General features: G+C 41.0%; 2 protein-coding genes across 2 annotated transcripts; one reads left to right on the forward strand and one right to left on the reverse strand.

Moving 5' to 3' along the window:
* Positions 1-386: 386 nt before the first annotated feature.
* LOC139417005 (putative proline-rich protein 21) lies at positions 387-1,337 on the reverse strand. Its single transcript, XM_071166238.1, has one exon. It carries the CDS (start codon positions 1,335-1,337, stop codon positions 387-389), a length of 951 nt encoding a protein of 316 aa, XP_071022339.1.
* A 50-nt stretch (positions 1,338-1,387) lies between these two features.
* Positions 1,388-27,689, forward strand: LOC139417006 (butyrophilin subfamily 1 member A1-like). Its single transcript, XM_071166239.1, has 2 exons — positions 1,388-1,820; positions 27,379-27,689. Exons 1-2 carry the CDS (start codon positions 1,388-1,390, stop codon positions 27,687-27,689), a joined length of 744 nt encoding a protein of 247 aa, XP_071022340.1.

Below are 27,689 nucleotides of genomic sequence, written 5' to 3' on the forward strand. Positions count from 1 at the left end.
CTGTCTGGGATGAGGGGTCTGGGACAATGCACTGTCTGGGATGAGGGGTCTGGGACAATGTACTGTCTGGGATGAGGGGTCTGGGACAATGCACTGTCTGGGATGAGGGGTCTGGGACAATGCACTGTCTGGGATGAGGGGTCTGGGACAATGTACTGTCTGGGATGAGGGGTCTGGGACAATGCACTGTCTGGGATGAGGGGTCTGGGACAATGCACTGTCTGGGATGAGGGGTCTGGGACAATGTACTGTCTGGGATGAGGGGTCTGGGATGAGGAATGTGGGACAATGTACTGTCTGGGATGAGGGATCTAGGATGAGGGGTCTGGGACAATGTACTGTCTGGGATGATGGGTCTGGGATGAGGGGTCTGGGACAATATACTGTCAGGGATGAGGGGTCTGGGGCAATGTACTGTCTGGGATGAGGGGTGTGGGACAATGTACTGTCTGGGATGAGGGGTCTGGGTTGAGGGATGAGGGGTCTGGGATGAGGGGTCTGGGATGAGGGGTCTGGGATGAGGGGTCTGGGATGAGGGGTCTGGGATGAGGGGTCTGGGATGAGGGGTGTGTGATGAGGGGTGTGTGATGAGGGGTGTGTGATGAGGGGTCTGGGATGAGGGGTCTGGGATGAGGGGTGTGTGATGAGGGGTCTGGGATGAGGGGTCTGAGATGAGGGGTGTGTGATGAGGGGTGTGGGATGAGGGGTGTGTGATGAGGGGTCTGGGATGAGGGGTCTGGGATGAGGGGTGTGTGATGAGGGGTGTGTGATGAGGGGTGTGGGATGAGGGGTGTGTGATGAGGGGTGTGGGATGAGGGGTGTGGGATGAGGGGTGTGGGATGAGGGGTGTGGGATGAGGGGTGTGGGATGAGGGGTGTGGGATGAGGGGTGTGTGATGAGGGGTGTGGGATGAGGGGTGTGGGATGAGGGGTGTGGGATGAGGGGTGTGTGATGAGGGGTATGTGATGAGGGGTCTGTGATGAGGGGTGTGGGATGAGGGGTGTGGGATGAGGGGTGTGGGATGAGGGGTGTGGGATGAGGGGTGTGGGATGTGGGGTGTGGGATGAGGGGTGTGGGATGAGGGGTGTGGGATGAGGGGTGTGGGATGTGGGATGAGGGGTGTGGGATGAGGGGTGTGGGATGAGGGGTGTGGGATGAGGGGTGTGGGATGAGGGGTGTGGGATGAGGGGTGTGGGATGAGGGGTGTGGGATGTGGGATGAGGGGTGTGGGATGAGGGGTGTGGGATGAGGGGTGTGGGATGAGGGGTGTGTGGGACAATGCCCCACTGTTTGATGTGCTGTGAATTATAGTGCAGATCTCCCACATGAGACGCCATCTTAACTGACTTCATTTGGCTTCAATTCGCTGTTGAGTCTTCACATAGGAATGAATGGTGTTGTGATTGGTGGCTTTGTTCATTCATATGGCCAAAGTCCAGTTATCTCTGACTGTGTCATTTGTTTTTCTCCAGAGTCGTCTGAGGTTCAGGTTGTTGGACCGGCTGACCGAGTCGTTGCCTTAGCTGGTGATGACATCATTCTACCATGTTCCCTGGAACCCAATGTCAGTGCTTTGGCCATGATAGTGAACTGGACAAGATTGAACCTGAAAGCAGAAAATGTCCACCTTTACAATCAAGGTCGAGACTCCTATGTGGATCAGTCTCCATCCTACACGAGAAGGACATCAATGTTTCATGAAGAACTGAAGAACGGCAACGTCTCCTTAATGCTGACCAGAGTTATTCTCTCTGATGCTGGAAACTACAGCTGCCTCATTCCAGCACTGATGAAGGAAACCACCGTTCAACTCCTTGTTGGTGAGTCATGAATGCTGGAGATGTGATCAGAGGTTGTTTTGGTAAATCTGGCTAAATGATTGGCTGCTGAAATATCAACATGTCTTCCTCCCTCATCATTCCTTCCTCTGTTATAGATCATGTATTCAGCTGGTCTTCCTCCCTCATCATTCATTCCTCTATTATAGATCATGTATTCAGCTGGTCTTCCTCCCTCATCATTCCTTCCTCTGTTATAGATCATGTATTCAGCTGGTCTTCCTCCCTCATCATTCCTTCCTCTGTTATAGATCATGTATTCAGCTGGTCTTCCTCCCTTATCATGTATTCAGCTGGTCTTCCTCCCTCATCATGTATTCAGCTGGTCTTCCTCCCTCATCCTGTATTCAGCTGGTCTTCCTCCCTCATCATTACTTCCTCTGTTATAGATCATGTATTCAGCTGGTACTCACCTTCATAGTTATCTATGTATCTTCCTATATACATCTGTCTTGGTACTCACCTTCATAGTTGTCTATGTAGCTTCCTATATACATCTGTCTTGGTACTCACCTTCATAGTTGTCTATGTAGCTTCCTATATACATCTGTCTTGGTACTCACCTTCATAGTTGTCTGATGTAGCTTCCTGTATACATCTGTCTTGGTACTCACCTTCATAGTTGTCTATGTAGCTTCCTATATACATCTGTCTTGGTACTCACCTTCATAGTTGTCTATGTATCTTTCTATATACATCTTCAACCCCTTTTCATTCTCGCTAGCTGGAATCTCAGAGGCTGATTAAACAATTCGATGTACATCATTAATATTAATTAGAGTCCTGAAGACACCTAGTAAAAACTGTGACATCGTGGTAGTAACGTTATATCGTCGATAACAACTAGACTGACCGGAAATCACCACGCCGGTAGGAAGTGTGTTTAGAACGTTAGATCTGTTAATACTGGAGTGCTGCAGGGTTCTGTTAATACTGGAGTGCTGCAGGGTTCTGTTAATACTGGAGTGTTGCAGGGTTCTGTTAATACTGGAGTGTTGCAGGGTTCTGTTAATACTGGGGTGCTGCAGGGTTCTGTTAATATTGGAGTGCTGCAGGGTGCTGTTAATACTGGGGTGCTGCAGGGTTCTGTTAATACTGGAGTGTTGCAGGGTTTGTTATTGTTCACTATGTATGTAAATAACTTGTGTGAAAACATTGCTGATGAAAGGTCCATCTATATGCAGATGAGACCACCTATATTAGATCCCACACTAGATTAGGAAGTGTTTTATGTTGACTAGGCATTTCTCAAATAGCAGGAAGTGTTGTCCAACATCACCTCTTTCAGATCAAATTGGTCCAAAATGCAGATAATCTAACTAATGGTATTGATCAAGAAAGGAACCTCAGATAATCAACCCTGGCTCAGATAGTCACTTATCAAAACAAGACACTAGAGGTGATGTCATCATTATAATACATGGTAAAACACTACATGACCAAAGGTATGTGGACACCTGCTCATCCAACATCTCATTCCAAAATCATGGGCATTAATATGGAGCTGCTTCCATTCAGCCATGAGAATTAGTGAGGTCGGGCACTGATGTTGGCCGATATGGCCTGGCTCGCAATCGGCATTCCAATAAATCCAAAAGGTGTTCGAAGGGGTAGAGGTCAGGGCTCTGTGCAGGCCAGTCAATTTCTTTCACTCCGATCTCGACAAACCATTTCTGTATGGACCTCGCTTTGTGCATGGGGGCATTGTCATGCTGAAACAGTGAAGGGCCTTCCCTAAACTGTTGCCACAAAGTTGGAAGCACAGAATCATCTAGAATGTCATTGTATGCTGTAGCGTTAAGATTTCCCTTCACTGGAACTAAGGGGCCCGAACCATGAAAAACAGCTCCAGACCATTATTCCTCCTCCACCAAACTTGACAGTTGGCACTATGTATTGGGCAGGTAGCGCTCTCCTAACATCCACCAAACCCAGAAAATAAAACACAAGACATGAATATAGAGAGGGGGGGACTCAGAGACATCAGACTAAACAAGACATGAATATAGAGAGGGGTGGACTCAGAGACATCAGACTAAACAAGACATGAATATAGAGAGGGGTGGACTCAGAGACATCAGACTAAACAAGACATGAATATAGAGAGGGGTGGACTCAGACATCAGACTAGTGGGTTCAGAACTGTTTACTAAAAAGCTTCAACTAAATCTGGTGTCTCTGAGTCAGTGTTTTGTTGGACTAATTTTCTACCAACAAACTGCTTGTGGATTGATAACCAACACATCACTGTATACCAACACTAGACACTCTACCATGCTGCTGTTAGATTGGTAACCAACACTAGACACTCTACCATGCTGCTGTTAGATTGGTAACCAACACTAGACACTCTACCATGCTGCTGTTAGATTGGTAACCAACACTAGACACTCTACCATGCTGCTGTTAGATTGGTAACCAACACTAGACACTCTACCATGCTGCTGTTAGATTGGTAACCAACACTAGACACTCTACCATGCTGCTGTTAGATTGGTAACCAACACTAGACACTCTACCATGCTGCTGTTAGATTGGTAACCAACACATCACTGTATATCAACACTAGACACTCTACCATGCTGCTGGTAGATTGGTAACCAACACTAGACACTCTACCATGCTGCTGTTAGATTGGTAACCAACACTAGACACTCTACCATGCTGCTGTTAGATTGGTAACCAACACTAGACACTCTACCATGCTGCTGTTAGATTGGTAACCAACACATCACTGTATATCAACACTAGACACTCTACCATGCTGCTGTTAGATTGGTAACCAACACATCACTGTATATCAACACTAGACACTCTACCATGCTGCTGGTAGATTGGTAACCAACACTAGACACTCTACCATGCTGCTGTTAGATTGGTAACCAACACTAGACACTCTACCATGCTGCTGTTAGATTGGTAACCAACACATCACTGTATATCAACACTAGACACTCTACCATGCTGCTGTTAGATTGGTAACCAACACATCACTGTATATCAACACTAGACACTCTACCATGCTGCTGGTAGATTGGTAACCAACACTAGACACTCTACCATGCTGCTGTTATATTGGTAACCAACACTAGATACTCTACCATGCTGCTGTTAGACTGGTAACCAACACATCACTGTTTTCCTTCTTACAAAGCATGTAGAGGTCTGATTTTTTTTTATCTTATGTACACTTCAACTGTGAGAGACGGAATCTAAAACAAAAATCCAGAAAATCACATTGTATGATTTTTAAGTCATTAATTAGCATTTTATTGCATGACATAAGTATTTGATCACCTACCAACCAGAAAGAATTCCGGCTCTCACAGACCTGTTTGTTTTTCTTTAAGAAGCCCTCCTGTTCTCCACTCATTCCCTGTATTAACTGCACCTGTTTGACTCCAACCTCTCCACAATGACCAAGACCAGAGAGCTGTATAAGGACATCAGGGTTAAATTGTAGACCTGCACAAGGCTGGGATGGGCTATAGGACAATATGCAAGCAGCTTGGTGAGAAGGCAACAACTGTTGGCGCAATTATTAGAAAATGGAAGAAGTCTAAGATGACAGTCAATCACCCTCGGTCTGGGGCTCCATGCAAGATCTCACCTCGTGGGGCATCAATGATCATGAGGAAGGTGAGGGATCAGCCCAGAACTACACGACAGGACCTGGTCAATGACCTGAAGAGAGCTGGGACCACAGTCTTAAAGAAAACCCTTAGTAACACACTACGCCGTCATGGATTAAAATCCTGCAGCGCACGCAAGCTCACCCTGCTCAAGCCATCGCATGTCCAGGCCCGTCTGAAGTTTGCCAATGACCATCTGGATGATCCAGAGGAGGAATGGGAGAAGGTAATTTGGTCTGATGAGACAAAAATAGAGCTTTTTGGTCTAAACTCTACTCGTAGTGTTTGGAGGAAGAAGAAGGATGAGTACAACCCCAAGAACACCATCCCAACAGTGAAGCATGGAGGTGGAAACATCATTCTTTGGGATGCTTTTCTGCAAAGGGGACCGGACGACTGCACCGTATTGAGGGGAGGAGGGATGGGGCCATGTATCGTGAGATCTTGTCCAACAACCTCCTTCCCTCAGTAAGAGCATTGAAGATCGGTAGTGGCTGGGTCTTCCAGCATGACAATGACCCGAAACACACAGTCAGGGCAACTAAGGAGTGGCTCCGTAAGAAGCATCTCAAGGTCCTGGAGTGGCCTAGCCAGTCTGTAGGTGGCTATATAAATAAATACCCACTGTAGGTATTTGTAGTTCTCCACATATTCTAAGTCAGAACTGTCCAGATTAGTGATGTTGGGCGGGCTGGCAGGTGCAGGCAGCGATCGGTTGAAGAGCATGCATTTATTTTTTATATATTTTTTTATTTCACCTTTATTTAACCAGGTAGTTCCAGTTGAGAACACCTTTATTTAACCAGGTAGTTCCAGTTGAGAACACCTTTATTTAACCAGGTAGTTCCAGTTGAGAACACCTTTATTTAACCAGGTAGTTCCAGTTGAGAACACCTTTATTTAACCAGGTAGTTCCAGTTGAGAACACCTTTATTTAACCAGGTAGTTCCAGTTGAGAACACCTTTATTTAACCAGGTAGTTCCAGTTGAGAACACCTTTATTTAACCAGGTAGGCAAGTTGAGAACAAGTTTTCATTTACAACTGCGACCTGGCCAAGATAAAGCATAGCAGTGTGAACAGAGAGCAACACAGAGTTACACATGGAGTAAACAATAAACAAGTCAATAACACAGTAGAAAAAAAAAAGAAAAAAAAAGAGTCCATATACATTGTGTGCAAAAGGCAGGAGGAGATAAAAGTCTCCAACTTCAACAATTTTTGCAATTCGTTCCAGTCACAGGCAGTAGAGAACTGGAAGGAAAGGCGGCCAAATGAGATGTTGGCTTTAGGGATGATTAGTGAGATACACCTGCTGGAGCGCATTTACAGTCTAGCCAGACTAGCCAGGTACTTATAGATGTCCACATATTCTAGGTCGGAACCATCCAGGGTGGTGATGCTAGTCGGGCGTGCGGGTGCAGGCAGCGAACGATTGAAAAGCATGCATTTGGTTTTACTAGCGTTTAAGAGCAGTTGGAGGCCACGGAAGGAGTGTTGTATGGCATTGAAGCTCGTTTGGAGGTTAGATAGCACAGTGTCCAAGGAAGGGCCAGAAATATACAGAATGGTGTCATCTGCTTAGAGGTGGATCAGGGAATCACCAGTAGCAAGTGCAATATCATTAATATATACAGAGAAAAGAGTCAGCCCTAGAATTGAACCCTGTGGCACCCCCATAGAGACTGCCAGAGGACCGGACAACATGCCCTCCGATTTGACACACTGAACTCTGTCTGCAAAGTAGTTGGAGAACCAGGCAAGGCAGTCATTAGATAAACCGAGGCTACTGAGTCTGCCGATAAGAATATGGTGATTGACAGAGTCAAAAGCCTTGGCCAGGTCGATGAAGACGGCTGCACAGTACTGTCTTTTATCGATGGCGGTTATGATATCGTTTAGTACCTTTAGCGTAGCTGAGGTGCACCCGTGACCGGCTCGGAAACCAGATTGCACAGCGGAGAAGGTATGGTGGGATTCGAGATGTCAGTGATCTGTTTGTTGACTTGGCTTTCGAAGACCTTAGATAGGCAGGGCAGGATGGATATAGGTCTGTAACAGTTTGTGTCCAGGGTGTCTCCCCCTTTGAAGAGGGTGATGACCGCGGCAGCTTTCCAGTCCTTGGGGATCTCAGACGATATGAAAGAGAGGTTGAACAGGCTGGTAATAGGGGTTGCGACAATGGCGGCGGATAGTTTCAGAAATAGAGGGTCCAGATTGTCAAACCCAGCTGATTTGTACGGGTCCAGGTTTTGCAGCTCTTTCAGAACATATGCTATCTGGATTTGGGTAAAGGAGAAGCTGGGGAGGCTTGGGCGAGTAGCTGCGGGGGGGTGGGGGGGTGGAGCTGTTGGCCGATGTTGGAGTAGCCAGGAGGAAGGCATGGCCAGCCGTTGAGAAATGCTTGTTGAAGTTTTCGATTATCATGGATTTATCGGTGGTGACCTTGTTACCTAGCCTCATTGCAGTGGGCAGCTGGGAGGAGGTGCTCTTGTTCTCCATGGACTTTACAGTGTCCCAGAACTTTTTGGAGTTAGAGCTACAGGATGCAAATGCTTTTCTGCTTGAAAAAGCTGGCCTTTGCTTTCCTGACTGACTGTATTAGTTCCTGACTTCCCTGAACAGTTGCATATCGCGGGGACTATTCGATGCTATTGCAGTCCGCCACAGAATGTTTTTGTGCTGGTCGAGGGCAGTCAGGTCTGGAGTGAACCAGGGGCTATATCTGTTCTTAGTTCTGCATTCTTTGAACCGAGCATGCTTATCTAAGATGGTGAGGAAGTTACTTTTAAAGAATGACCAGGCATCCTCAACTGACGGGATGAGGTCAATATCCTTCCAGGATACCCGGGCCAGGTTGATTAGAAAAGCCTGCTCGCAGAAGTGTTTTAGGGAGCATTTGACAGTGATTAGGGGTGGTAGTTTGACTGCGGACCCCTAGCGGATACAGGCAATGAGGCAGTGATCGCTGAGATCCTGATTAAGGCCACGGAGGTGTATTTGGAGGGCCAGTTGATCAGGATAACGTCTATGAGGGTGCCCTTGTTTACAGATTTAGGGTTGTACCTGGTGGGTTCCTTGATTTGTGTGAGATTGAGGGCATCTAGCTTAGATTGTAGGACTGCCGGGGTGTTAAGCATATCCCAGTTTAGGTAACCTAACAGAACAAACTCTGAAGCTAGATGGGGGGCGATCAATTCACAAATGGTGTCCAGGGCACAGCTGGAAGCTGAGGGGGGTCGGTAGCAGGCGGCAACAGTGAGAGACTTATTTCTGGAGAGATTAATTTTTAAAATTAGTAGTTCGAACTGTTTGGGTATGGACCTGGAAAGTATGACATTTCTTTGCAGGCTATCTCTGCAGTAGACTGCAACTCCTCCCACTTGGGCAGTTCTATCTTGACGAAAAATGTTATAGTTGGGTATGGAAATGTCCGAATTTTTGGTGGCCTTCCTAAGCCAGGATTCAGACACAGCAAGGACATCAGGGTTGGCAGAGTGTGCTAAAGCAGTGAGCAAAACAAACTTAGTGAGGAGGTTTCGGATGTTGACATGCATGAAAGCAAGGCTTTTTCGATCACAGAAGTCAACAAATGAGGGTGCCTGGGGACATGCAGGGCCTGGGTTTACCTCCACATCACCCGAGGAACAGAGGAGGAGTAGGATGAGGGTGTGGCTATAGGCTATCAAAACTGGTCACCTAGAGCTTGGGGACAAAAAATAAAAGGGGCAGATTTCTGGGCGTGGTAGAATATATTCAGGGCATAATGCGCAGACAGGGGTATGGTGGGGTGTGGATACAGCGGAGATAAGCCCAGGCACTGGGTGATGATAAGAGAGGTTGTATCTCTGGACATGCTGGTTGTAATGGGTGAGATCAAGGCATGTCTGGGAGGTGGGACAAAGGAGGTATCAGAGGTATGAAGAGTGGAACTAGGGGGTCCATTGTAAACTAAAACAATGATAACTAACCTGAACAACAGTACACAAGGCATATTGACATTTGAGAGAGCGAGGCATAAAGTAATCACAGGTGTTGATTGGGAGAGCTAGCTAAAACAACAGGTGAGACAACAACAGCTATTCAGCTAACACAACAACAGCAGGTAAAATGGTGATGACTAGGCAGAGAGGGTCGGATTAACTACACACAGAGCCAGAATGGAGTAACGTGATTAATGGACAGTCCAGTAGGCATCAGCTATGTAGCCAAGTGCCAAGGTGCCAAGGTCCAGAGTTTACAACAAGGATCCGGTGGAGTTTTGGGCTCTAGCCGTGTATGATTGGGGTTCGGGTGAACAGCTGAGTAGGCCGGGAGGTGGGCCTCAGGGAATAGCTTCGGTACTGGGTGCCACGGTGAGTGAAAGCTAGCTGTGAGCTAGCTAGCTAGCTGTGAGCTAGCTAGCTAGCTGCAAGCTAGCTGTGAAGATCAGAAGTAGTGGTCCGGGGATTACGGCAGGAATCCGGCGTTGTTGTGGAGAGACAGTCCGATATTGGTAGACAAGCGATATTGGTAGACAGGCGAGTATTATCCAGGCTAAAAACAGGGCTGGTATCTGTGCAGAAGGTAAAAGCCGCTAGCAGTGGCTAACAATGACTAAATAGCTTGTAGCTAATTAGCAGGCTTCCTGAGATTCTTGAATATGTTCTAAAATAGAAAATAATAACGATTCCGTATCACATTGGGTGAGGCAGGATACCGGAAGGTATAATCAAATAAAAAATTGAGAAGAGATTGAAAATAAATTGAAATATATATATATATATATATACAAAAACACGAAAAAATACAAAAGTACACAAACACGTCTTCACTGCTACTCCATCTTGGATTTTACTTGTATTTAAGAGCAATTGGAGGCCACGGAAGGAGTTGTATGGCATTGAAGCTCGTCTGGAGGGTTGTTAAAGTGATTGCACTAAGGAATATTTAATTGTGTGGACAATAATACATTTTTAAGAGAGTCAAAACATATATCAATACTAGTTTCCGAGTGACTACTAGCTGACGAGCATAATAACCAAAAAAATAAGTTATTGATATATACATAGGTAAAGAAACTTGAAAGTAAGGAAATATAGGAGGAATCCATAACACTTAAAATATTTAAATAGGAGTAGATCTATCCAAGGCCTCATACTAGACCGGAAAATAAGGGAGTGACAACGTGAACGAAGGAACAAACCCAACTCACGTGAAAGGCCATTACGAATACATGAAGGGTTGGTAGGGCCGCACGGCAAGGCCCTTGTTACACCGAAGTGACTAAAATCCTAAAGTACTCTGCCCAGCCAGAAGACGGGGTAGAGGCTTTTGCTGCAGGTATTGGGTAAAAGTCAGCACCGTGACACAAGTATTTGTCCTCTTTCTGATTTTCTAATTCTTTTGCATATTTTTGGTTTCTGACTGCTATCAGGTCTTCAACCAAAACCTATTACTATTAGATAAAGGGAGTTTACAAATAACAAAAAAAAAATATACAGTGATGTGTTGGTTACCAATCTAACAGCAGCATGGTAAAGTGTCTAGTGTTGGTTACCAAGAATATAAGCCAAGAATATAAGATATGCATATTATTCATATGCATATCATTCATAGATTTGGATAGAAAACACCCTGACGTTTCTAAAACTGTTGGAATCATGTCTGTGAGTATAACAGAACTTATGTAGCAGGCAAAACCCTGAGGACTAACTGTTCAGAATTTTTTTCCCTATCTCTCTTCCCTAATATGTCTTTGCCATTGGATATTTAATAGAAACCTATTTTCAGTTCATACCGCTTCCACACGATGTCGCCAGTCTTTGGAATATGGTTGAGGTTATTCTTTTGTGCTATGAAGAAGTAGGCCAACTCGGAACTGGGGACACTTTTGTGAGTTGCGCAAGACGTGAAAAGCAGTGCTGGTTTCTTTTCTTTCCTGTATTGAATACAGATTCCCCATCTACAATTTGATCTATTGTTAACGTTTAAAAATACCTAACGTTGTATTACAAAAGTATTTTGAAATATTTTGGCAAAAGTTTATAGGCAACTTTTGAAATATTTTGTAGTGACGTTGCGTTTTTGTAAGCTGTTTTTTTCTGGATCAAACACGCTTTATAAATGGACATTTGGATATATAAGGATGGAATTAATCGTACAAAAGAACCAATTGTGATATTTATGGGAGATATTGGAAAAAAAGAATCTCGTCAAAGGTATGTTTTATATTTTATTTCAGCGTTTTGTGTAGCGCCGGTATCTTACATGTGTGATTTAATTAAAGTTAGAATTTTATAGCATTTTATTTGAATCTGGCGCTCTGCATTTCCCAAATTAATTGGCCAGTTGAGACGCTAGCTATCCATAGGTTAAAACTTGTTAAGCCTATGGGTTCCCCTGCAGGAACTACACCCCCCCCTCCGTTCAGCTGAAACGGTGGCTCAGAGAATGCAAAAATATTCTTCGAAATATTTAACCTCCACAAGTCCAATACCTCAAATGAAAGATAAACACCTTGTTCATCTACCCAGCGTGCCGGATTTTAAAAATGTTTTACGGCGAAAACGAAGCATATATTTATGTTAGACCACCACCAAAACAAAGAAAAACGTGGCCATTTTGTACAACAAAAGATAAAATGACAAAAGCAGGATAAAAAAAAAATATCATTCACTAACCTCTTGAAAATCTTCATCAGATGACAGTCATATGACATGTTACACAGTACATTTATGTTTTGTTCGATAATATGCATATTTATATCCACAAATCTCGGTTTACATTGACGCCATGTTCAGAAAATTCTCCAAAATGTCCGGAGGAATTATAGAAAGCTACGCCAGATAACAGAAATACTCATCATAAACTTTGACTAAAGATACATGTTCTACATATAATTAAAAAGATACACTGGTTCTTAATGCAACCGCTGTGTTACATTTATTTTTAACGTTACGGAAAAAGCCTAACATTGCAATAATCTGAGACGGCGCTCAGACGTAACAATATTTCTCCGCTATGTTGGAGTCAACAGAAATACAAAATTACAACATAAATATTCCCTTACCTTTGATGGTCTTCGATCAGAATGTAGTGGAAGGAGTCCTAGTTCAACAATAAATCGTTTTGTTTCATAATGTTCAATTCTAGTGTCCATGTAGCAGCATTTGCTACCACTTTCAGCTCAAATGCCCAAAAAATTACTTCTGGTCCAGGATAATTTTGCATCAAAACTTCCAAATTACATATTACAGGTCGACGAAACTGGTCAAACTAAGTGCAGAATCAATCTTCAGGATGTTATAATCATACAAATCAAATAGCATTCCAACCGGGCCATCCTAGTTCATCTGGGGCTGATTGGAATAGACGAAGCACTCCAACGCATACGCGCCTTCAAGCACCTGAATCTTTTGCGACACTTTAGTACTTTCCTTCCCATTAGGTCAAAGTTCACAGCAAATGCTCCATTACACTTTCTACTGAATGAGGACATCTAGTGGAAGATATAGGAAGTGTTTCCAGATCCATAACTTGTTGGGAAGGGAGGGGGTGATGACGTCAAAGTTGCCCCAACTTTCAGGATTTCAAAACTAGTTTGCAAGATTGCCTGCCCTATGAGTTCTGTTATACTCACAGACATAATTCAAACGGTTTTAGAAACTTCAGAGTGTTTTCTATCCAATATTAATTATAATATGCATATATTAGCAATTTAGGACAGATTTTGATGCAGTTACTATGGGCACGCAATTCATCCAAAGTGGAAATACTGCCCCCTATCCTTAAGAACTTTTAACCTATAACCAGGGTCACTTTCTGTTCAGTGAGAGTGTCAAAGGCGTTTGCTCTCCAGATCGTTAATCTGGCCTAGTTGTCAAAGTTTCAAGCTTTTATTAAGTCACTCTGTTTTTGTCTTATACACATTATTACAATTCAATGGTTCTACAGTCCTAATACATCAATAATGCTCAATTAATGCTTTAATGCAGATAATATTGCAAAACTTTAAATGTATTAACACTTCTAACAATATTTTTACCTTTATTTTACTAGGCAAGTCAGTTAAGAACAAATTCTTATTTTCAATGACGGCCAGATTTCGTACCTTGTCAGCTCGGGGATTTGAACTTGCAACCTTTCGGTTGCTAGTCCAACGCTCTAACCACTAGGCTACCCTGCCGCCCCAATATTGACTAAATAGCAAAAATAGTTAAATTACCTTAAATGCTCATCTTGGTCACTTTCCTGTAATTGGTATTCTCACAGCACTAACGCTAGATTCCGAATTCCAATATCTTTATACACTTCCAACTCTGTGTATGGACTGTTCTCTTTATATACCTTTTTACAGGGGAAGTTCCCACTGGTGCTGTAGACCTACGTAACCTTAGGCCTGTGTGTAAACGGAAGCTTCCTATTATTACCATTTAAGGTCATGCACTACTGACTCTCACATTGCTGCTTCCGTGTTACTGTTGGCTGATTCTACTCAATGATACCAGCTGGTTGTTTCTACCACTGGAGGTGGCGTAGGTGGCATGTCAAGCGTCAGCTGGGAGAAGTCTATGATAGGTATCTCCTCTGCTTCCCCCTGCTGTCCAGTTTCTGCAGGTGTGGTCCACGGTTCCAGGAGGTCCCATGCCCTGTATTGTTGTCCGCTTGATAGACAGATTATTTTCATCTCTTGTCTCTTGTTTACTGTATTCACTCTCAGCTTTATCTTCATGGTTCTGGACATTTTTTATGGTATTTTCCAGCCTGGAAAAGTTTTTAAAATGTAATAAAATCTTACAAGTTTTGGAAAAATCATGGAAATAATTACTAATTTCTGTTAAATGTAATTTATTTAGACACAGGAGAGAGAAACAGTCAGATCACAGCAGCGGGTAGGCATAGGGGAGGCAAAGTTCAATGTACTTCAATCCAGCCCGCAAGACATTTTATATTTAATATTTTATATTTAAATATTAATATATTATTATATTCAGTTACGATTTTTGGCCTAAAATGAGTCATACAAACAACCTCCAATAGATGGCGCTGTAGCCTGGACAGTCAGATTCAGAATGCGCTCAGTCATCATAGCCACTCCAACGCTTAATGACTTTTGACATGAAATGAGTGTCTGCTTGGAAAAATGAATCTACCGTTGAGCAAACGTCACAACAGATGGATCACCATATCTAACTGGTAATAACATTAAAAAGATTACAAGACAAAGTACAAGAAGAATGCCTTAACTCAGAGGAATTGATATTTCTTCACTGTATTATTCATCAGGAAGCCCTGTGTAAAAATGTGTTAAAGTTGGAAAGTGGTTGTAAAACTTTACACGGGCAAGGGGCTTAACCATTCAGCTGTTCAATGACACGGAGGCAGAGCACCAGGACTTGTTGTACCAATGTGCGCTGGCTCAGCCTGGGAAAGTATTTTGCTGTGTGTGGGAACTGAGAGGGGAGATGGGTATGTTCCTTGATACGGTTGGTAAAGCTGACGACTTCTCCGAGTTGAAAGACACAGATTGGCTGAAATCTGAACCATCTGAATGTGAAACTGGTGTTGTGCATCACCTGTATTCCAACATTCATTCAAGGCCTAATTTATTTGAGATTGAGACTGATCTGGAGCTTGTATCATGCCCCTATCTTTCCACAGTGAGATTGAGACTGATCTGGAGCTTGTGCCATGCCCCTCATCCTCCAGGGGAGATAATGGGTGGTCACCATCCTCCAGGAGAGATAATGGGTGGTCACCATCCTCCAGGGGAGATAATGGGTGGTCACCATCCTCCAGTATCTCTCCAGACTGAGGGTTGACCACCCAGTATCTCTCCAGACTGAGGGTTGACCCCCCAGTATCTCTACAGACTGAGGGTTGACCACCCAGTATCTCTACAGACTGAGGGTTGACCACCCAGTATCTCTCCAGACTGAGGGTTGACCACCCAGTATCTCTCCAGACTGAGGGTTGACCACCCAGTATCTCTCCAGACTGAGGGTTGACCACCCAGTATCTCTCCAGACTGAGGGCTGACCAACCCAGTATCTCTCCAGACTGAGGGTTGACCACCCAGTATCTCTCCAGACTGAGGGTTGACCACCCAGTATCTCTCCAGACTGAGGGTTGACCACCCAGTATCTCTCCAGACTGAGGGTTGACCACCCAGTATCTCTCCAGACTGAGGGTTGACCACCCAGTATCTCTCCAGACTGATGGTTGACCCCCCAGTATCTCTCCAGACTGAGGGCTGACATCATGTTTTTTATACAGTAGCCTAACAGGTATTCTGGGGTTTAAGTGCCCTGCTCAATGACAGGAGATGGTACATGAGATAAGAGAGCAGCTTCCATACCATGTTAACCTTACTTTTTATATCAACTGTTATATATCTACATAGAGACACCACCAACTGTTATATATCTACATAGAGACACCACCAACTGTTATATATCTACATAGAGACACCACCAACTGTTATATATCTACAGAGACACCACCAACTGTTATATATCTACAGAGACACCACCAACTGTTATATATCTACATAGAGACACAGCCAACTGTTATATATCTACATAGAGACACCACCAACTGTTATATATCTACATAGAGACACCACCAACTGTTATATATCTACATAGAGACACCACCAACTGTTATATATCTACATAGAGACACCACCAACTGTTATATATCTACATAGAGACACCACCAACTGTTATATATCTACATAGAGACACCACCAACTGTTATATATCTACAGAGACACCACCAACTGTTATATATCTACATAGAGACACCACCAACTGTTATATATCTACATAGAGACACCACCAACTGTTATATATCTACAGAGACACCACCAACTGTTATATATCTACATAGAGACACCACCAACTGTTATATATCTACATAGAGACACCACCAACTGTTATATATCTACATAGAGACACCACCAACTGTTATATATCTACAGAGACACCACCAACTGTTATATATCTACATAGAGACACCACCAACTGTTATATATCTACATAGAGACACCACCAACTGTTATATATCTACATAGAGACACCACCAACTGTTATATATCTACAGAGACACCACCAACTGTTATATATCTACATAGAGACACCACCAACTGTTATATATCTACATAGAGACACCACCAACTGTTATATATCTACATAGAGACACCACCAACTGTTATATATCTACATAGAGACACCACCAACTGTTATATATCTACATAGAGACACCACCAACTATTATATATCTACATAGAGACACCACCAACTGTTATATATCTACATAGAGACACCACCAACTGTTATATATCTACATAGAGACACCACCAACTGTTATATATCTACATAGACACCACCAACTGTTATATATCTACAGAGACACCACCAACTGTTATATATCTACATAGAGACACCACCAACTGTTATATATCTACATAGAGACACCACCAACTGTTATATATCTACAGAGACACCACCAACTGTTATATATCTACATAGAGACACCACCAACTGTTATATATCTACAGAGACACCACCAACTGTTATATATCTACATAGAGACACCACCAACTGTTATATATCTACATAGAGACACCACCAACTGTTATATATCTACAGAGACACCACCAACTGTTATATATCTACAGAGACACCACCAACTGTTATATATCTACATAGAGACACCACCAACTGTTATATATCTACATAGAGACACCACCAACTGTTATATATCTACATAGAGACACCACCAACTGTTATATATCTACATAGAGACACCACCAACTGTTATATATCTACATAGAGACACCACCAACTGTTATATATCTACATAGAGACACCACCAACTGTTATATATCTACAGAGACACCACCAACTGTTATATATCTACATAGAGACACCACCAACTGTTATATATCTACAGAGACACCACCAACTGTTATATATCTACATAGAGACACCACCAACTGTTATATATCTACATAGAGACACCACCAACTGTTATATATCTACAGAGACACCACCAACTGTTATATATCTACAGAGACACCACCAACTGTTATATATCTACATAGAGACACCACCAACTGTTATATATCTACATAGAGACACCACCAACTGTTATATATCTACATAGAGACACCACCAACTGTTATATATCTACATAGAGACACCACCAACTGTTATATATCTACAGAGACACCACCAACTGTTATATATCTACATAGAGACACCACCAACTGTTATATATCTACATAGAGACACCACCAACTGTTATATATCTACATAGAGACACCACCAACTGTTATATATCTACATAGAGACACCACCAACTGTTATATATCTACAGAGAGACACCACCAACTGTTATATATCTACAGAGACACCACCAACTGTTATATATCTACATAGAGACACCACCAACTGTTATATATCTACAGAGACACCACCAACTGTTATATATCTACAGAGACACCACCAACTGTTATATATCTACATAGAGACACCACCAACTGTTATATATCTACATAGAGACACCACCAACTGTTATATATCTACATAGAGACACCACCAACTGTTATATATCTACATAGAGACACCACCAACTGTTATATATCTACAGAGACACCACCAACTGTTATATATCTACATAGAGACACCACCAACTGTTATATATCTACATAGAGACACCACCAACTGTTATATATCTACATAGAGACACCACCAACTGTTATATATCTACAGAGACACCACCAACTGTTATATATCTACATAGAGACACCACCAACTGTTATATATCTACATAGAGACACCACCAACTGTTATATATCTACAGAGACACCACCAACTGTTATATATCTACATAGAGACACCACCAACTGTTATATATCTACATAGAGACACCACCAACTGTTATATATCTACATAGAGACACCACCAACTGTTATATATCTACATAGAGACACCACCAACTGTTATATATCTACAGAGACACCACCAACTGTTATATATCTACATAGAGACACCACCAACTGTTATATATCTACATAGAGACACCACCAACTGTTATATATCTACAGAGACACCACCAACTGTTATATATCTACATAGAGACACCACCAACTGTTATATATCTACATAGAGACACCACCAACTGTTATATATCTACAGAGAGACACCACCAACTGTTATATATCTACATAGAGACACCACCAACTGTTATATATCTACAGAGACACCACCAACTGTTATATATCTACAGAGACACCACCAACTGTTATATATCTACAGAGACACCACCAACTGTTATATATCTACAGAGACACCACCAACTGTTATATATCTACATAGAGACACCACCAACTGTTATATATCTACAGAGACACCACCAACTGTTATATATCTACATAGAGACACCACCAACTGTTATATATCTACATAGAGACACCACCAACTGTTATATATCTACATAGAGACACCACCAACTGTTATATATCTACATAGAGACACCACCAACTGTTATATATCTACATAGAGACACCACCAACTGTTATATATCTACAGAGAGACACCACCAACTGTTATATATCTACATAGAGACACCACCAACTGTTATATATCTACAGAGACACCACCAACTGTTATATATCTACATAGAGACACCACCAACTGTTATATATCTACATAGAGACACCACCAACTGTTATATATCTACAGAGACACCACCAACTGTTATATATCTACATAGAGACACCACCACCTGTTATATATCTACATAGAGACACCACCAACTGTTATATATCTACAGAGACACCACCAACTGTTATATATCTACATAGAGACACCACCAACTGTTATATATCTACATAGACACCACCAACTGTTATATATCTACATAGACACCACCAACTGTTATATATCTACATAGAGACACCACCAACTGTTATATATCTACATAGAGACACCACCAACTGTTATATATCTACATAGAGACACCACCAACTGTTATATATCTACATAGAGACACCACCAACTGTTATATATCTACATAGAGACACCACCAACTGTTATATATCTACAGAGACACCACCAACTGTTATATATCTACATAGACACCACCAACTGTTATATATCTACAGAGAGACACCACCAACTGTTATATATCTACAGAGACACCACCAACTGTTATATATCTACATAGAGACACCACCAACTGTTATATATCTACATAGAGACACCACCAACTGTTATATATCTACATAGAGACACCACCAACTGTTATATATCTACAGAGACACCACCAACTGTTATATATCTACATAGAGATACCACCAACTGTTATATATCTACATAGAGACACCACCAACTGTTATATATCTACATAGAGACACCACCAACTGTTATATATCTACAGAGACACCACCAACTGTTATATATCTACATAGAGACACCACCAACTGTTATATATCTACATAGAGACACCACCAACTGTTATATATCTACATAGACACCACCAACTGTTATATATCTACATAGAGACACCACCAACTGTTATATATCTACATAGAGACACCACCAACTGTTATATATCTACATAGAGACACCACCAACTGTTATATATCTACAGAGACACCACCAACTGTTATATATCTACATAGAGACACCACCAACTGTTATATATCTACATAGAGACACCACCAACTGTTATATATCTACATAGAGACACCACCAACTGTTATATATCTACAGAGACACCACCAACTGTTATATATCTACATAGAGACACCACCAACTGTTATATATCTACATAGAGACACCACCAACTGTTATATATCTACAGAGACACCACCAACTGTTATATATCTACATAGAGACACCACCAACTGTTATATATCTACATAGAGACACCACCAACTGTTATATATCTACAGAGACACCACCAACTGTTATATATCTACATAGAGACACCACCAACTGTTATATATCTACATAGAGACACCACCAACTGTTATATATCTACATAGAGACACCACCAACTGTTATATATCTACATAGAGACACCACCAACTGTTATATATCTACATAGAGACACCACCAACTGTTATATATCTACATAGAGACACCACCAACTGTTATATATCTACATAGAGACACCACCAACTGTTATATATCTACATAGAGACACCACCAACTGTTATATATCTACAGAGACACCACCAACTGTTATATATCTACAGAGACACCACCAACTGTTATATATCTACATAGAGACACCACCAACTGTTATATATCTACATAGAGACACCACCAACTGTTATATATCTACATAGAGACACCACCAACTGTTATATATCTACATAGAGACACCACCAACTGTTATATATCTACATAGAGACACCACCAACTGTTATATATCTACATAGAGACACCACCAACTGTTATATATCTACAGAGAGACACCACCAACTGTTATATATCTACATAGAGACACCACCAACTGTTATATATCTACATAGAGACACCACCAACTGTTATATATCTACATAGACACACCACCAACTGTTATATATCTACATAGAGACACCACCAACTGTTATATATCTACAGAGACACCACCAACTGTTATATATCTACATAGAGACACCACCAACTGTTATATATCTACAGAGACACCACCAACTGTTATATATCTACATAGAGACACCACCAACTGTTATATATCTACATAGAGACACCACCAACTGTTATATATCTACATAGAGACACCACCAACTGTTATATATCTACATAGAGACACCACCAACTGTTATATATCTACAGAGAGACACCACCAACTATTATATATCTACAGAGACACCACCAACTGTTATATATCTACAGAGACACCACCAACTGTTATATATCTACATAGAGACACCACCAACTGTTATATATCTACATAGAGACACCACCAACTGTTATATATCTACATAGAGACACCACCAACTGTTATATATCTACAGAGACACCACCAACTGTTATATATCTACATAGAGACACCACCAACTGTTATATATCTACAGAGACACCACCAACTGTTATATATCTACAGAGACACCACCAACTGTTATATATCTACATAGAGACACCACCAACTGTTATATATCTACATAGAGACACCACCAACTGTTATATATCTACATAGAGACACCACCAACTGTTATATATCTACAGAGACACCACCAACTGTTATATATCTACAGAGAGACACCACCAACTGTTATATATCTACATAGAGACACCACCAACTGTTATATATCTACATAGAGACACCACCAACTGTTATATATCTACATAGAGACACCACCAACTGTTATATATCTACATAGAGACACCACCAACTGTTATATATCTACATAGAGACACCACCAACTGTTATATATCTACATAGAGACACCACCAACTGTTATATATCTACATAGAGACACCACCAACTGTTATATATCTACAGAGACACCACCAACTGTTATATATCTACATAGAGACACCACCAACTGTTATATATCTACATAGAGACACCACCAACTGTTATATATCTACATAGAGACACCACCAACTGTTATATATCTACAGAGACACCACCAACTGTTATATATCTACAGAGACACCACCAACTGTTATATATCTACATAGAGACACCACCAACTGTTATATATCTACATAGAGACACCACCAACTGTTATATATCTACAGAGACACCACCAACTGTTATATATCTACATAGAGACACCACCAACTGTTATATATCTACATAGAGACACCACCAACTGTTATATATCTACATAGAGACACCACCAACTGTTATATATCTACAGAGACACCACCAACTGTTATATATCTACAGAGACACCACCAACTGTTATATATCTACATAGAGACACCACCAACTGTTATATATCTACATAGAGACACCACCAACTGTTATATATCTACATAGAGACACCACCAACTGTTATATATCTACATAGAGACACCACCAACTGTTATATATCTACATAGAGACACCACCAACTGTTATATATCTACAGAGACACCACCAACTGTTATATATCTACATAGAGACACCACCAACTGTTATATATCTACAGAGACACCACCAACTGTTATATATCTACATAGAGACACCACCAACTGTTATATATCTACATAGAGACACCACCAACTGTTATATATCTACATAGAGACACCACCAACTGTTATATATCTACATAGAGACACCACCAACTGTTATATATCTACATAGAGACACCACCAACTGTTATATATCTACATAGAGACACCACCAACTGTTATATATCTACATAGAGACACCACCAACTGTTATATATCTACATAGAGACACCACCAACTGTTATATATCTACATAGAGACACCACCAACTGTTATATATCTACATAGAGACACCACCAACTGTTATATATCTACAGAGACACCACCAACTGTTATATATCTACATAGAGACACCACCAACTGTTATATATCTACATAGAGACACCACCAACTGTTATATATCTACATAGAGACACCACCAACTGTTATATATCTACATAGAGACACCACCAACTGTTATATATCTACAGAGACACCACCAACTGTTATATATCTACAGAGACACCACCAACTGTTATATATCTACATAGAGACACCACCAACTGTTATATATCTACATAGAGACACCACCAACTGTTATATATCTACAGAGACACCACCAACTGTTATATATCTACATAGAGACACCACCAACTGTTATATATCTACAGAGAGACACCACCAACTGTTATATATCTACATAGAGACACCACCAACTGTTATATATCTACATAGAGACACCACCAACTGTTATATATCTACATAGAGACACCACCAACTGTTATATATCTACAGAGACACCACCAACTGTTATATATCTACAGAGAGACACCACCAACTGTTATATATCTACATAGAGACACCACCAACTGTTATATATCTACATAGAGACACCACCAACTGTTATATATCTACATAGACACCACCAACTGTTATATATCTACATAGAGACACCACCAACTGTTATATATCTACATAGAGACACCACCAACTGTTATATATCTACAGAGACACCACCAACTGTTATATATCTACATAGAGACACCACCAACTGTTATATATCTACATAGAGACACCACCAACTGTTATATATCTACATAGAGACACCACCAACTGTTATATATCTACATAGAGACACCACCAACTGTTGTATATCTACAGAGACACCACCAACTGGTATATATCTACATAGAGACACCACCAACTGTTATATATCTACATAGAGACACCACCAACTGTTATATATCTACAGAGACACCACCAACTGTTATATATCTACAGAGACACCACCAACTGTTATATATCTACATAGAGACACCACCAACTGTTATATATCTACAGAGACACCACCAACTGTTATATATCTACATAGAGACACCACCAACTGTTATATATCTACATAGAGACACCACCAACTGTTATATATCTACAGAGACACCACCAACTGTTATATATCTACATAGAGACACCACCAACTGTTATATATCTACATAGAGACACCACCAACTGTTATATATCTACATAGAGACACCACCAACTGTTATATATCTACAGAGACACCACCAACTGTTATATATCTACATAGAGACACCACCAACTGTTATATATCTACATAGAGACACCACCAACTGTTATATATCTACATAGAGACACCACCAACTGTTATATATCTACAGAGACACCACCAACTGTTATATATCTACATAGAGACACCACCAACTGTTATATATCTACATAGAGACACCACCAACTGTTATATATCTACATAGAGACACCACCAACTGTTATATATCTACATAGAGACACCACCAACTGTTATATATCTACATAGACACCACCAACTGTTATATATCTACATAGAGACACCACCAACTGTTATATATCTACATAGAGACACCACCAACTGTTATATATCTACATAGAGACACCACCAACTGTTATATATCTACATAGAGACACCACCAACTGTTATATATCTACATAGAGACACCACCAACTGTTATATATCTACAGAGACACCACCAACTGTTATATATCTACATAGAGACACCACCAACTGTTATATATCTACAGAGAGACACCACCAACTGTTATATATCTACAGAGACACCACCAACTGTTATATATCTACATAGAGACACCACCAACTGTTATATATCTACAGAGACACCACCAACTGTTATATATCTACATAGAGACACCACCAACTGTTATATATCTACATAGAGACACCACCAACTGTTATATATCTACAGAGACACCACCAACTGTTATATATCTACATAGAGACACCACCAACTGTTATATATCTACATAGAGACACCACCAACTGTTATATATCTACATAGAGACACCACCAACTGTTATATATCTACAGAGACACCACCAACTGTTATATATCTACATAGAGACACCACCAACTGTTATATATCTACATAGACACCACCAACTGTTATATATCTACATAGAGACACCACCAACTGTTATATATCTACATAGAGACACCACCAACTGTTATATATCTACATAGAGACACCACCAACTGTTATATATCTACAGAGACACCACCAACTGTTATATATCTACATAGAGACACCACCAACTGTTATATATCTACATAGAGACACCACCAACTGTTATATATCTACATAGAGACACCACCAACTGTTATATATCTACATAGAGACACCACCAACTGTTATATATCTACAGAGACACCACCAACTGTTATATATCTACATAGAGACACCACCAACTGTTATATATCTACATAGAGACACCACCAACTGTTATATATCTACAGAGACACCACCAACTGTTATATATCTACAGAGACACCACCAACTGTTATATATCTACAGAGACACCACCAACTGTTATATATCTACAGAGACACCACCAACTGTTATATATCTACATAGAGACACCACCAACTGTTATATATCTACAGAGACACCACCAACTGTTATATATCTACATAGAGACACCACCAACTGTTATATATCTACATAGAGACACCACCAACTGTTATATATCTACATAGAGACACCACCAACTGTTATATATCTACATAGAGACACCACCAACTGTTATATATCTACATAGAGACACCACCAACTGTTATATATCTACAGAGACACCACCAACTGTTATATATCTACAGAGACACCACCAACTGTTATATATCTACATAGACACCACCAACTGTTATATATCTACATAGAGACACCACCAACTGTTATATATCTACAGAGACACCACCAACTGTTATATATCTACATAGAGACACCACCAACTGTTATATATCTACATAGAGACACCACCAACTGTTATATATCTACAGAGACACCACCAACTGTTATATATCTACATAGAGACACCACCAACTGTTATATATCTACATAGAGACACCACCAACTGTTATATATCTACATAGAGACACCACCAACTGTTATATATCTACAGAGACACCACCAACTGTTATATATCTACATAGAGACACCACCAACTGTTATATATCTACAGAGACACCACCAACTGTTATATATCTACATAGAGACACCACCAACTGTTATATATCTACAGAGAGACACCACCAACTGTTATATATCTACATAGAGACACCACCAACTGTTATATATCTACATAGAGACACCACCAACTGTTATATATCTACAGAGACACCACCAACTGTTATATATCTACATAGAGACACCACCAACTGTTATATATCTACAGAGACACCACCAACTGTTATATATCTACATAGAGACACCACCAACTGTTATATATCTACATAGAGACACCACCAACTGTTATATATCTACATAGAGACACCACCAACTGTTATATATCTACATAGAGACACCACCAACTGTTATATATCTACAGAGAGACACCACCAACTGTTATATATCTACATAGAGACACCACCAACTGTTATATATCTACAGAGACACCACCAACTGTTATATATCTACAGAGAGACACCACCAACTGTTATATATCTACATAGAGACACCACCAACTGTTGAACATGGACATTATATTAAGTCATGGAGAAGTCATGAAATTACATCTGTCAAAATGTGTCTGAACTTATCTTGTATCTGTGTAGGTGCTGTATTTCAGCCAGTGATCTCTGTTTTATCTTGTATCTGTGTAGGTGCTGTATCTCAGCCAGTGATCTCTGTTTTATCTTGTATCTGTGTAGATGCTGTATCTCAGCCAGTGATCTCTGTTTTATCTTGTATCTGTAGGTGCTGTATCTCAGCCAGTGATCTCTGTTTTATCTTGTATCTGTATCTCAGCCAGTGATCTCTGTTTTATCTTGTATCTGTGTAGGTGCTGTATCTCAGCCAGTGATCTCTGTTTTATCTTGTATCTGTGTAGGTGCTGTATCTCAGCCAGTGATCTCTGTTTTATCTTGTATCTGTATGTGCTGTATCTCAGCCAGTGATCTCTGTTTTATCTTGTATCTGTGTAGGTGCTGTATCTCAGCCAGTGATCTCTGGTTTATCTTGTATCTGTAGGTGCTGTATCTCAGCCAGTGATCTCTGGTTTATCTTGTATCTGTAGGTGCTGTATCTCAGCCAGTGGTCTCTGTTTTATCTTGTATCTGTGTAGGTGCTGTATCTCAACCAGTGATCTCTGTGATAACTTGTATCTGTGTAGGTGCTGTATCTCAGCCAGTGATCTCTGTTTTATCTTGTATGTGTAGGTGCTGTATCTCAGCCAGTGATCTCTGTTTTATCTTGTTTCTGTGTAGGTGCTGTATCTCAGCCAGTGATCTCTATTAATGGAACTAAAGGCTGGGGGGTGGTCCTGAAGTGTGACTCTGGAGGCTGGTTTCCTGAACCTGAGATGGAGTGGCTGGACAGTTCTGGAGACATCCTACCTGCTGATGGACCTCCAGAGAAATATAGAGACTCAGAGGGCCTCTACACTGTGAGACGACATGTCACCGTCACCGTGGACCAGACTGACACCAACAGGTTCACCTGTAGAGTTAATCAGACGGAGATCAACCACCTGAAGGAGACAGAGATCCATGTCCCAGGTGAGGTCTTCATTGGTTAA

This window comes from Oncorhynchus clarkii, chromosome 9 (assembly GCF_045791955.1).
Source record: "Oncorhynchus clarkii lewisi isolate Uvic-CL-2024 chromosome 9, UVic_Ocla_1.0, whole genome shotgun sequence".
Taxonomy (NCBI): Eukaryota; Metazoa; Chordata; class Actinopteri; order Salmoniformes; family Salmonidae; genus Oncorhynchus; species Oncorhynchus clarkii.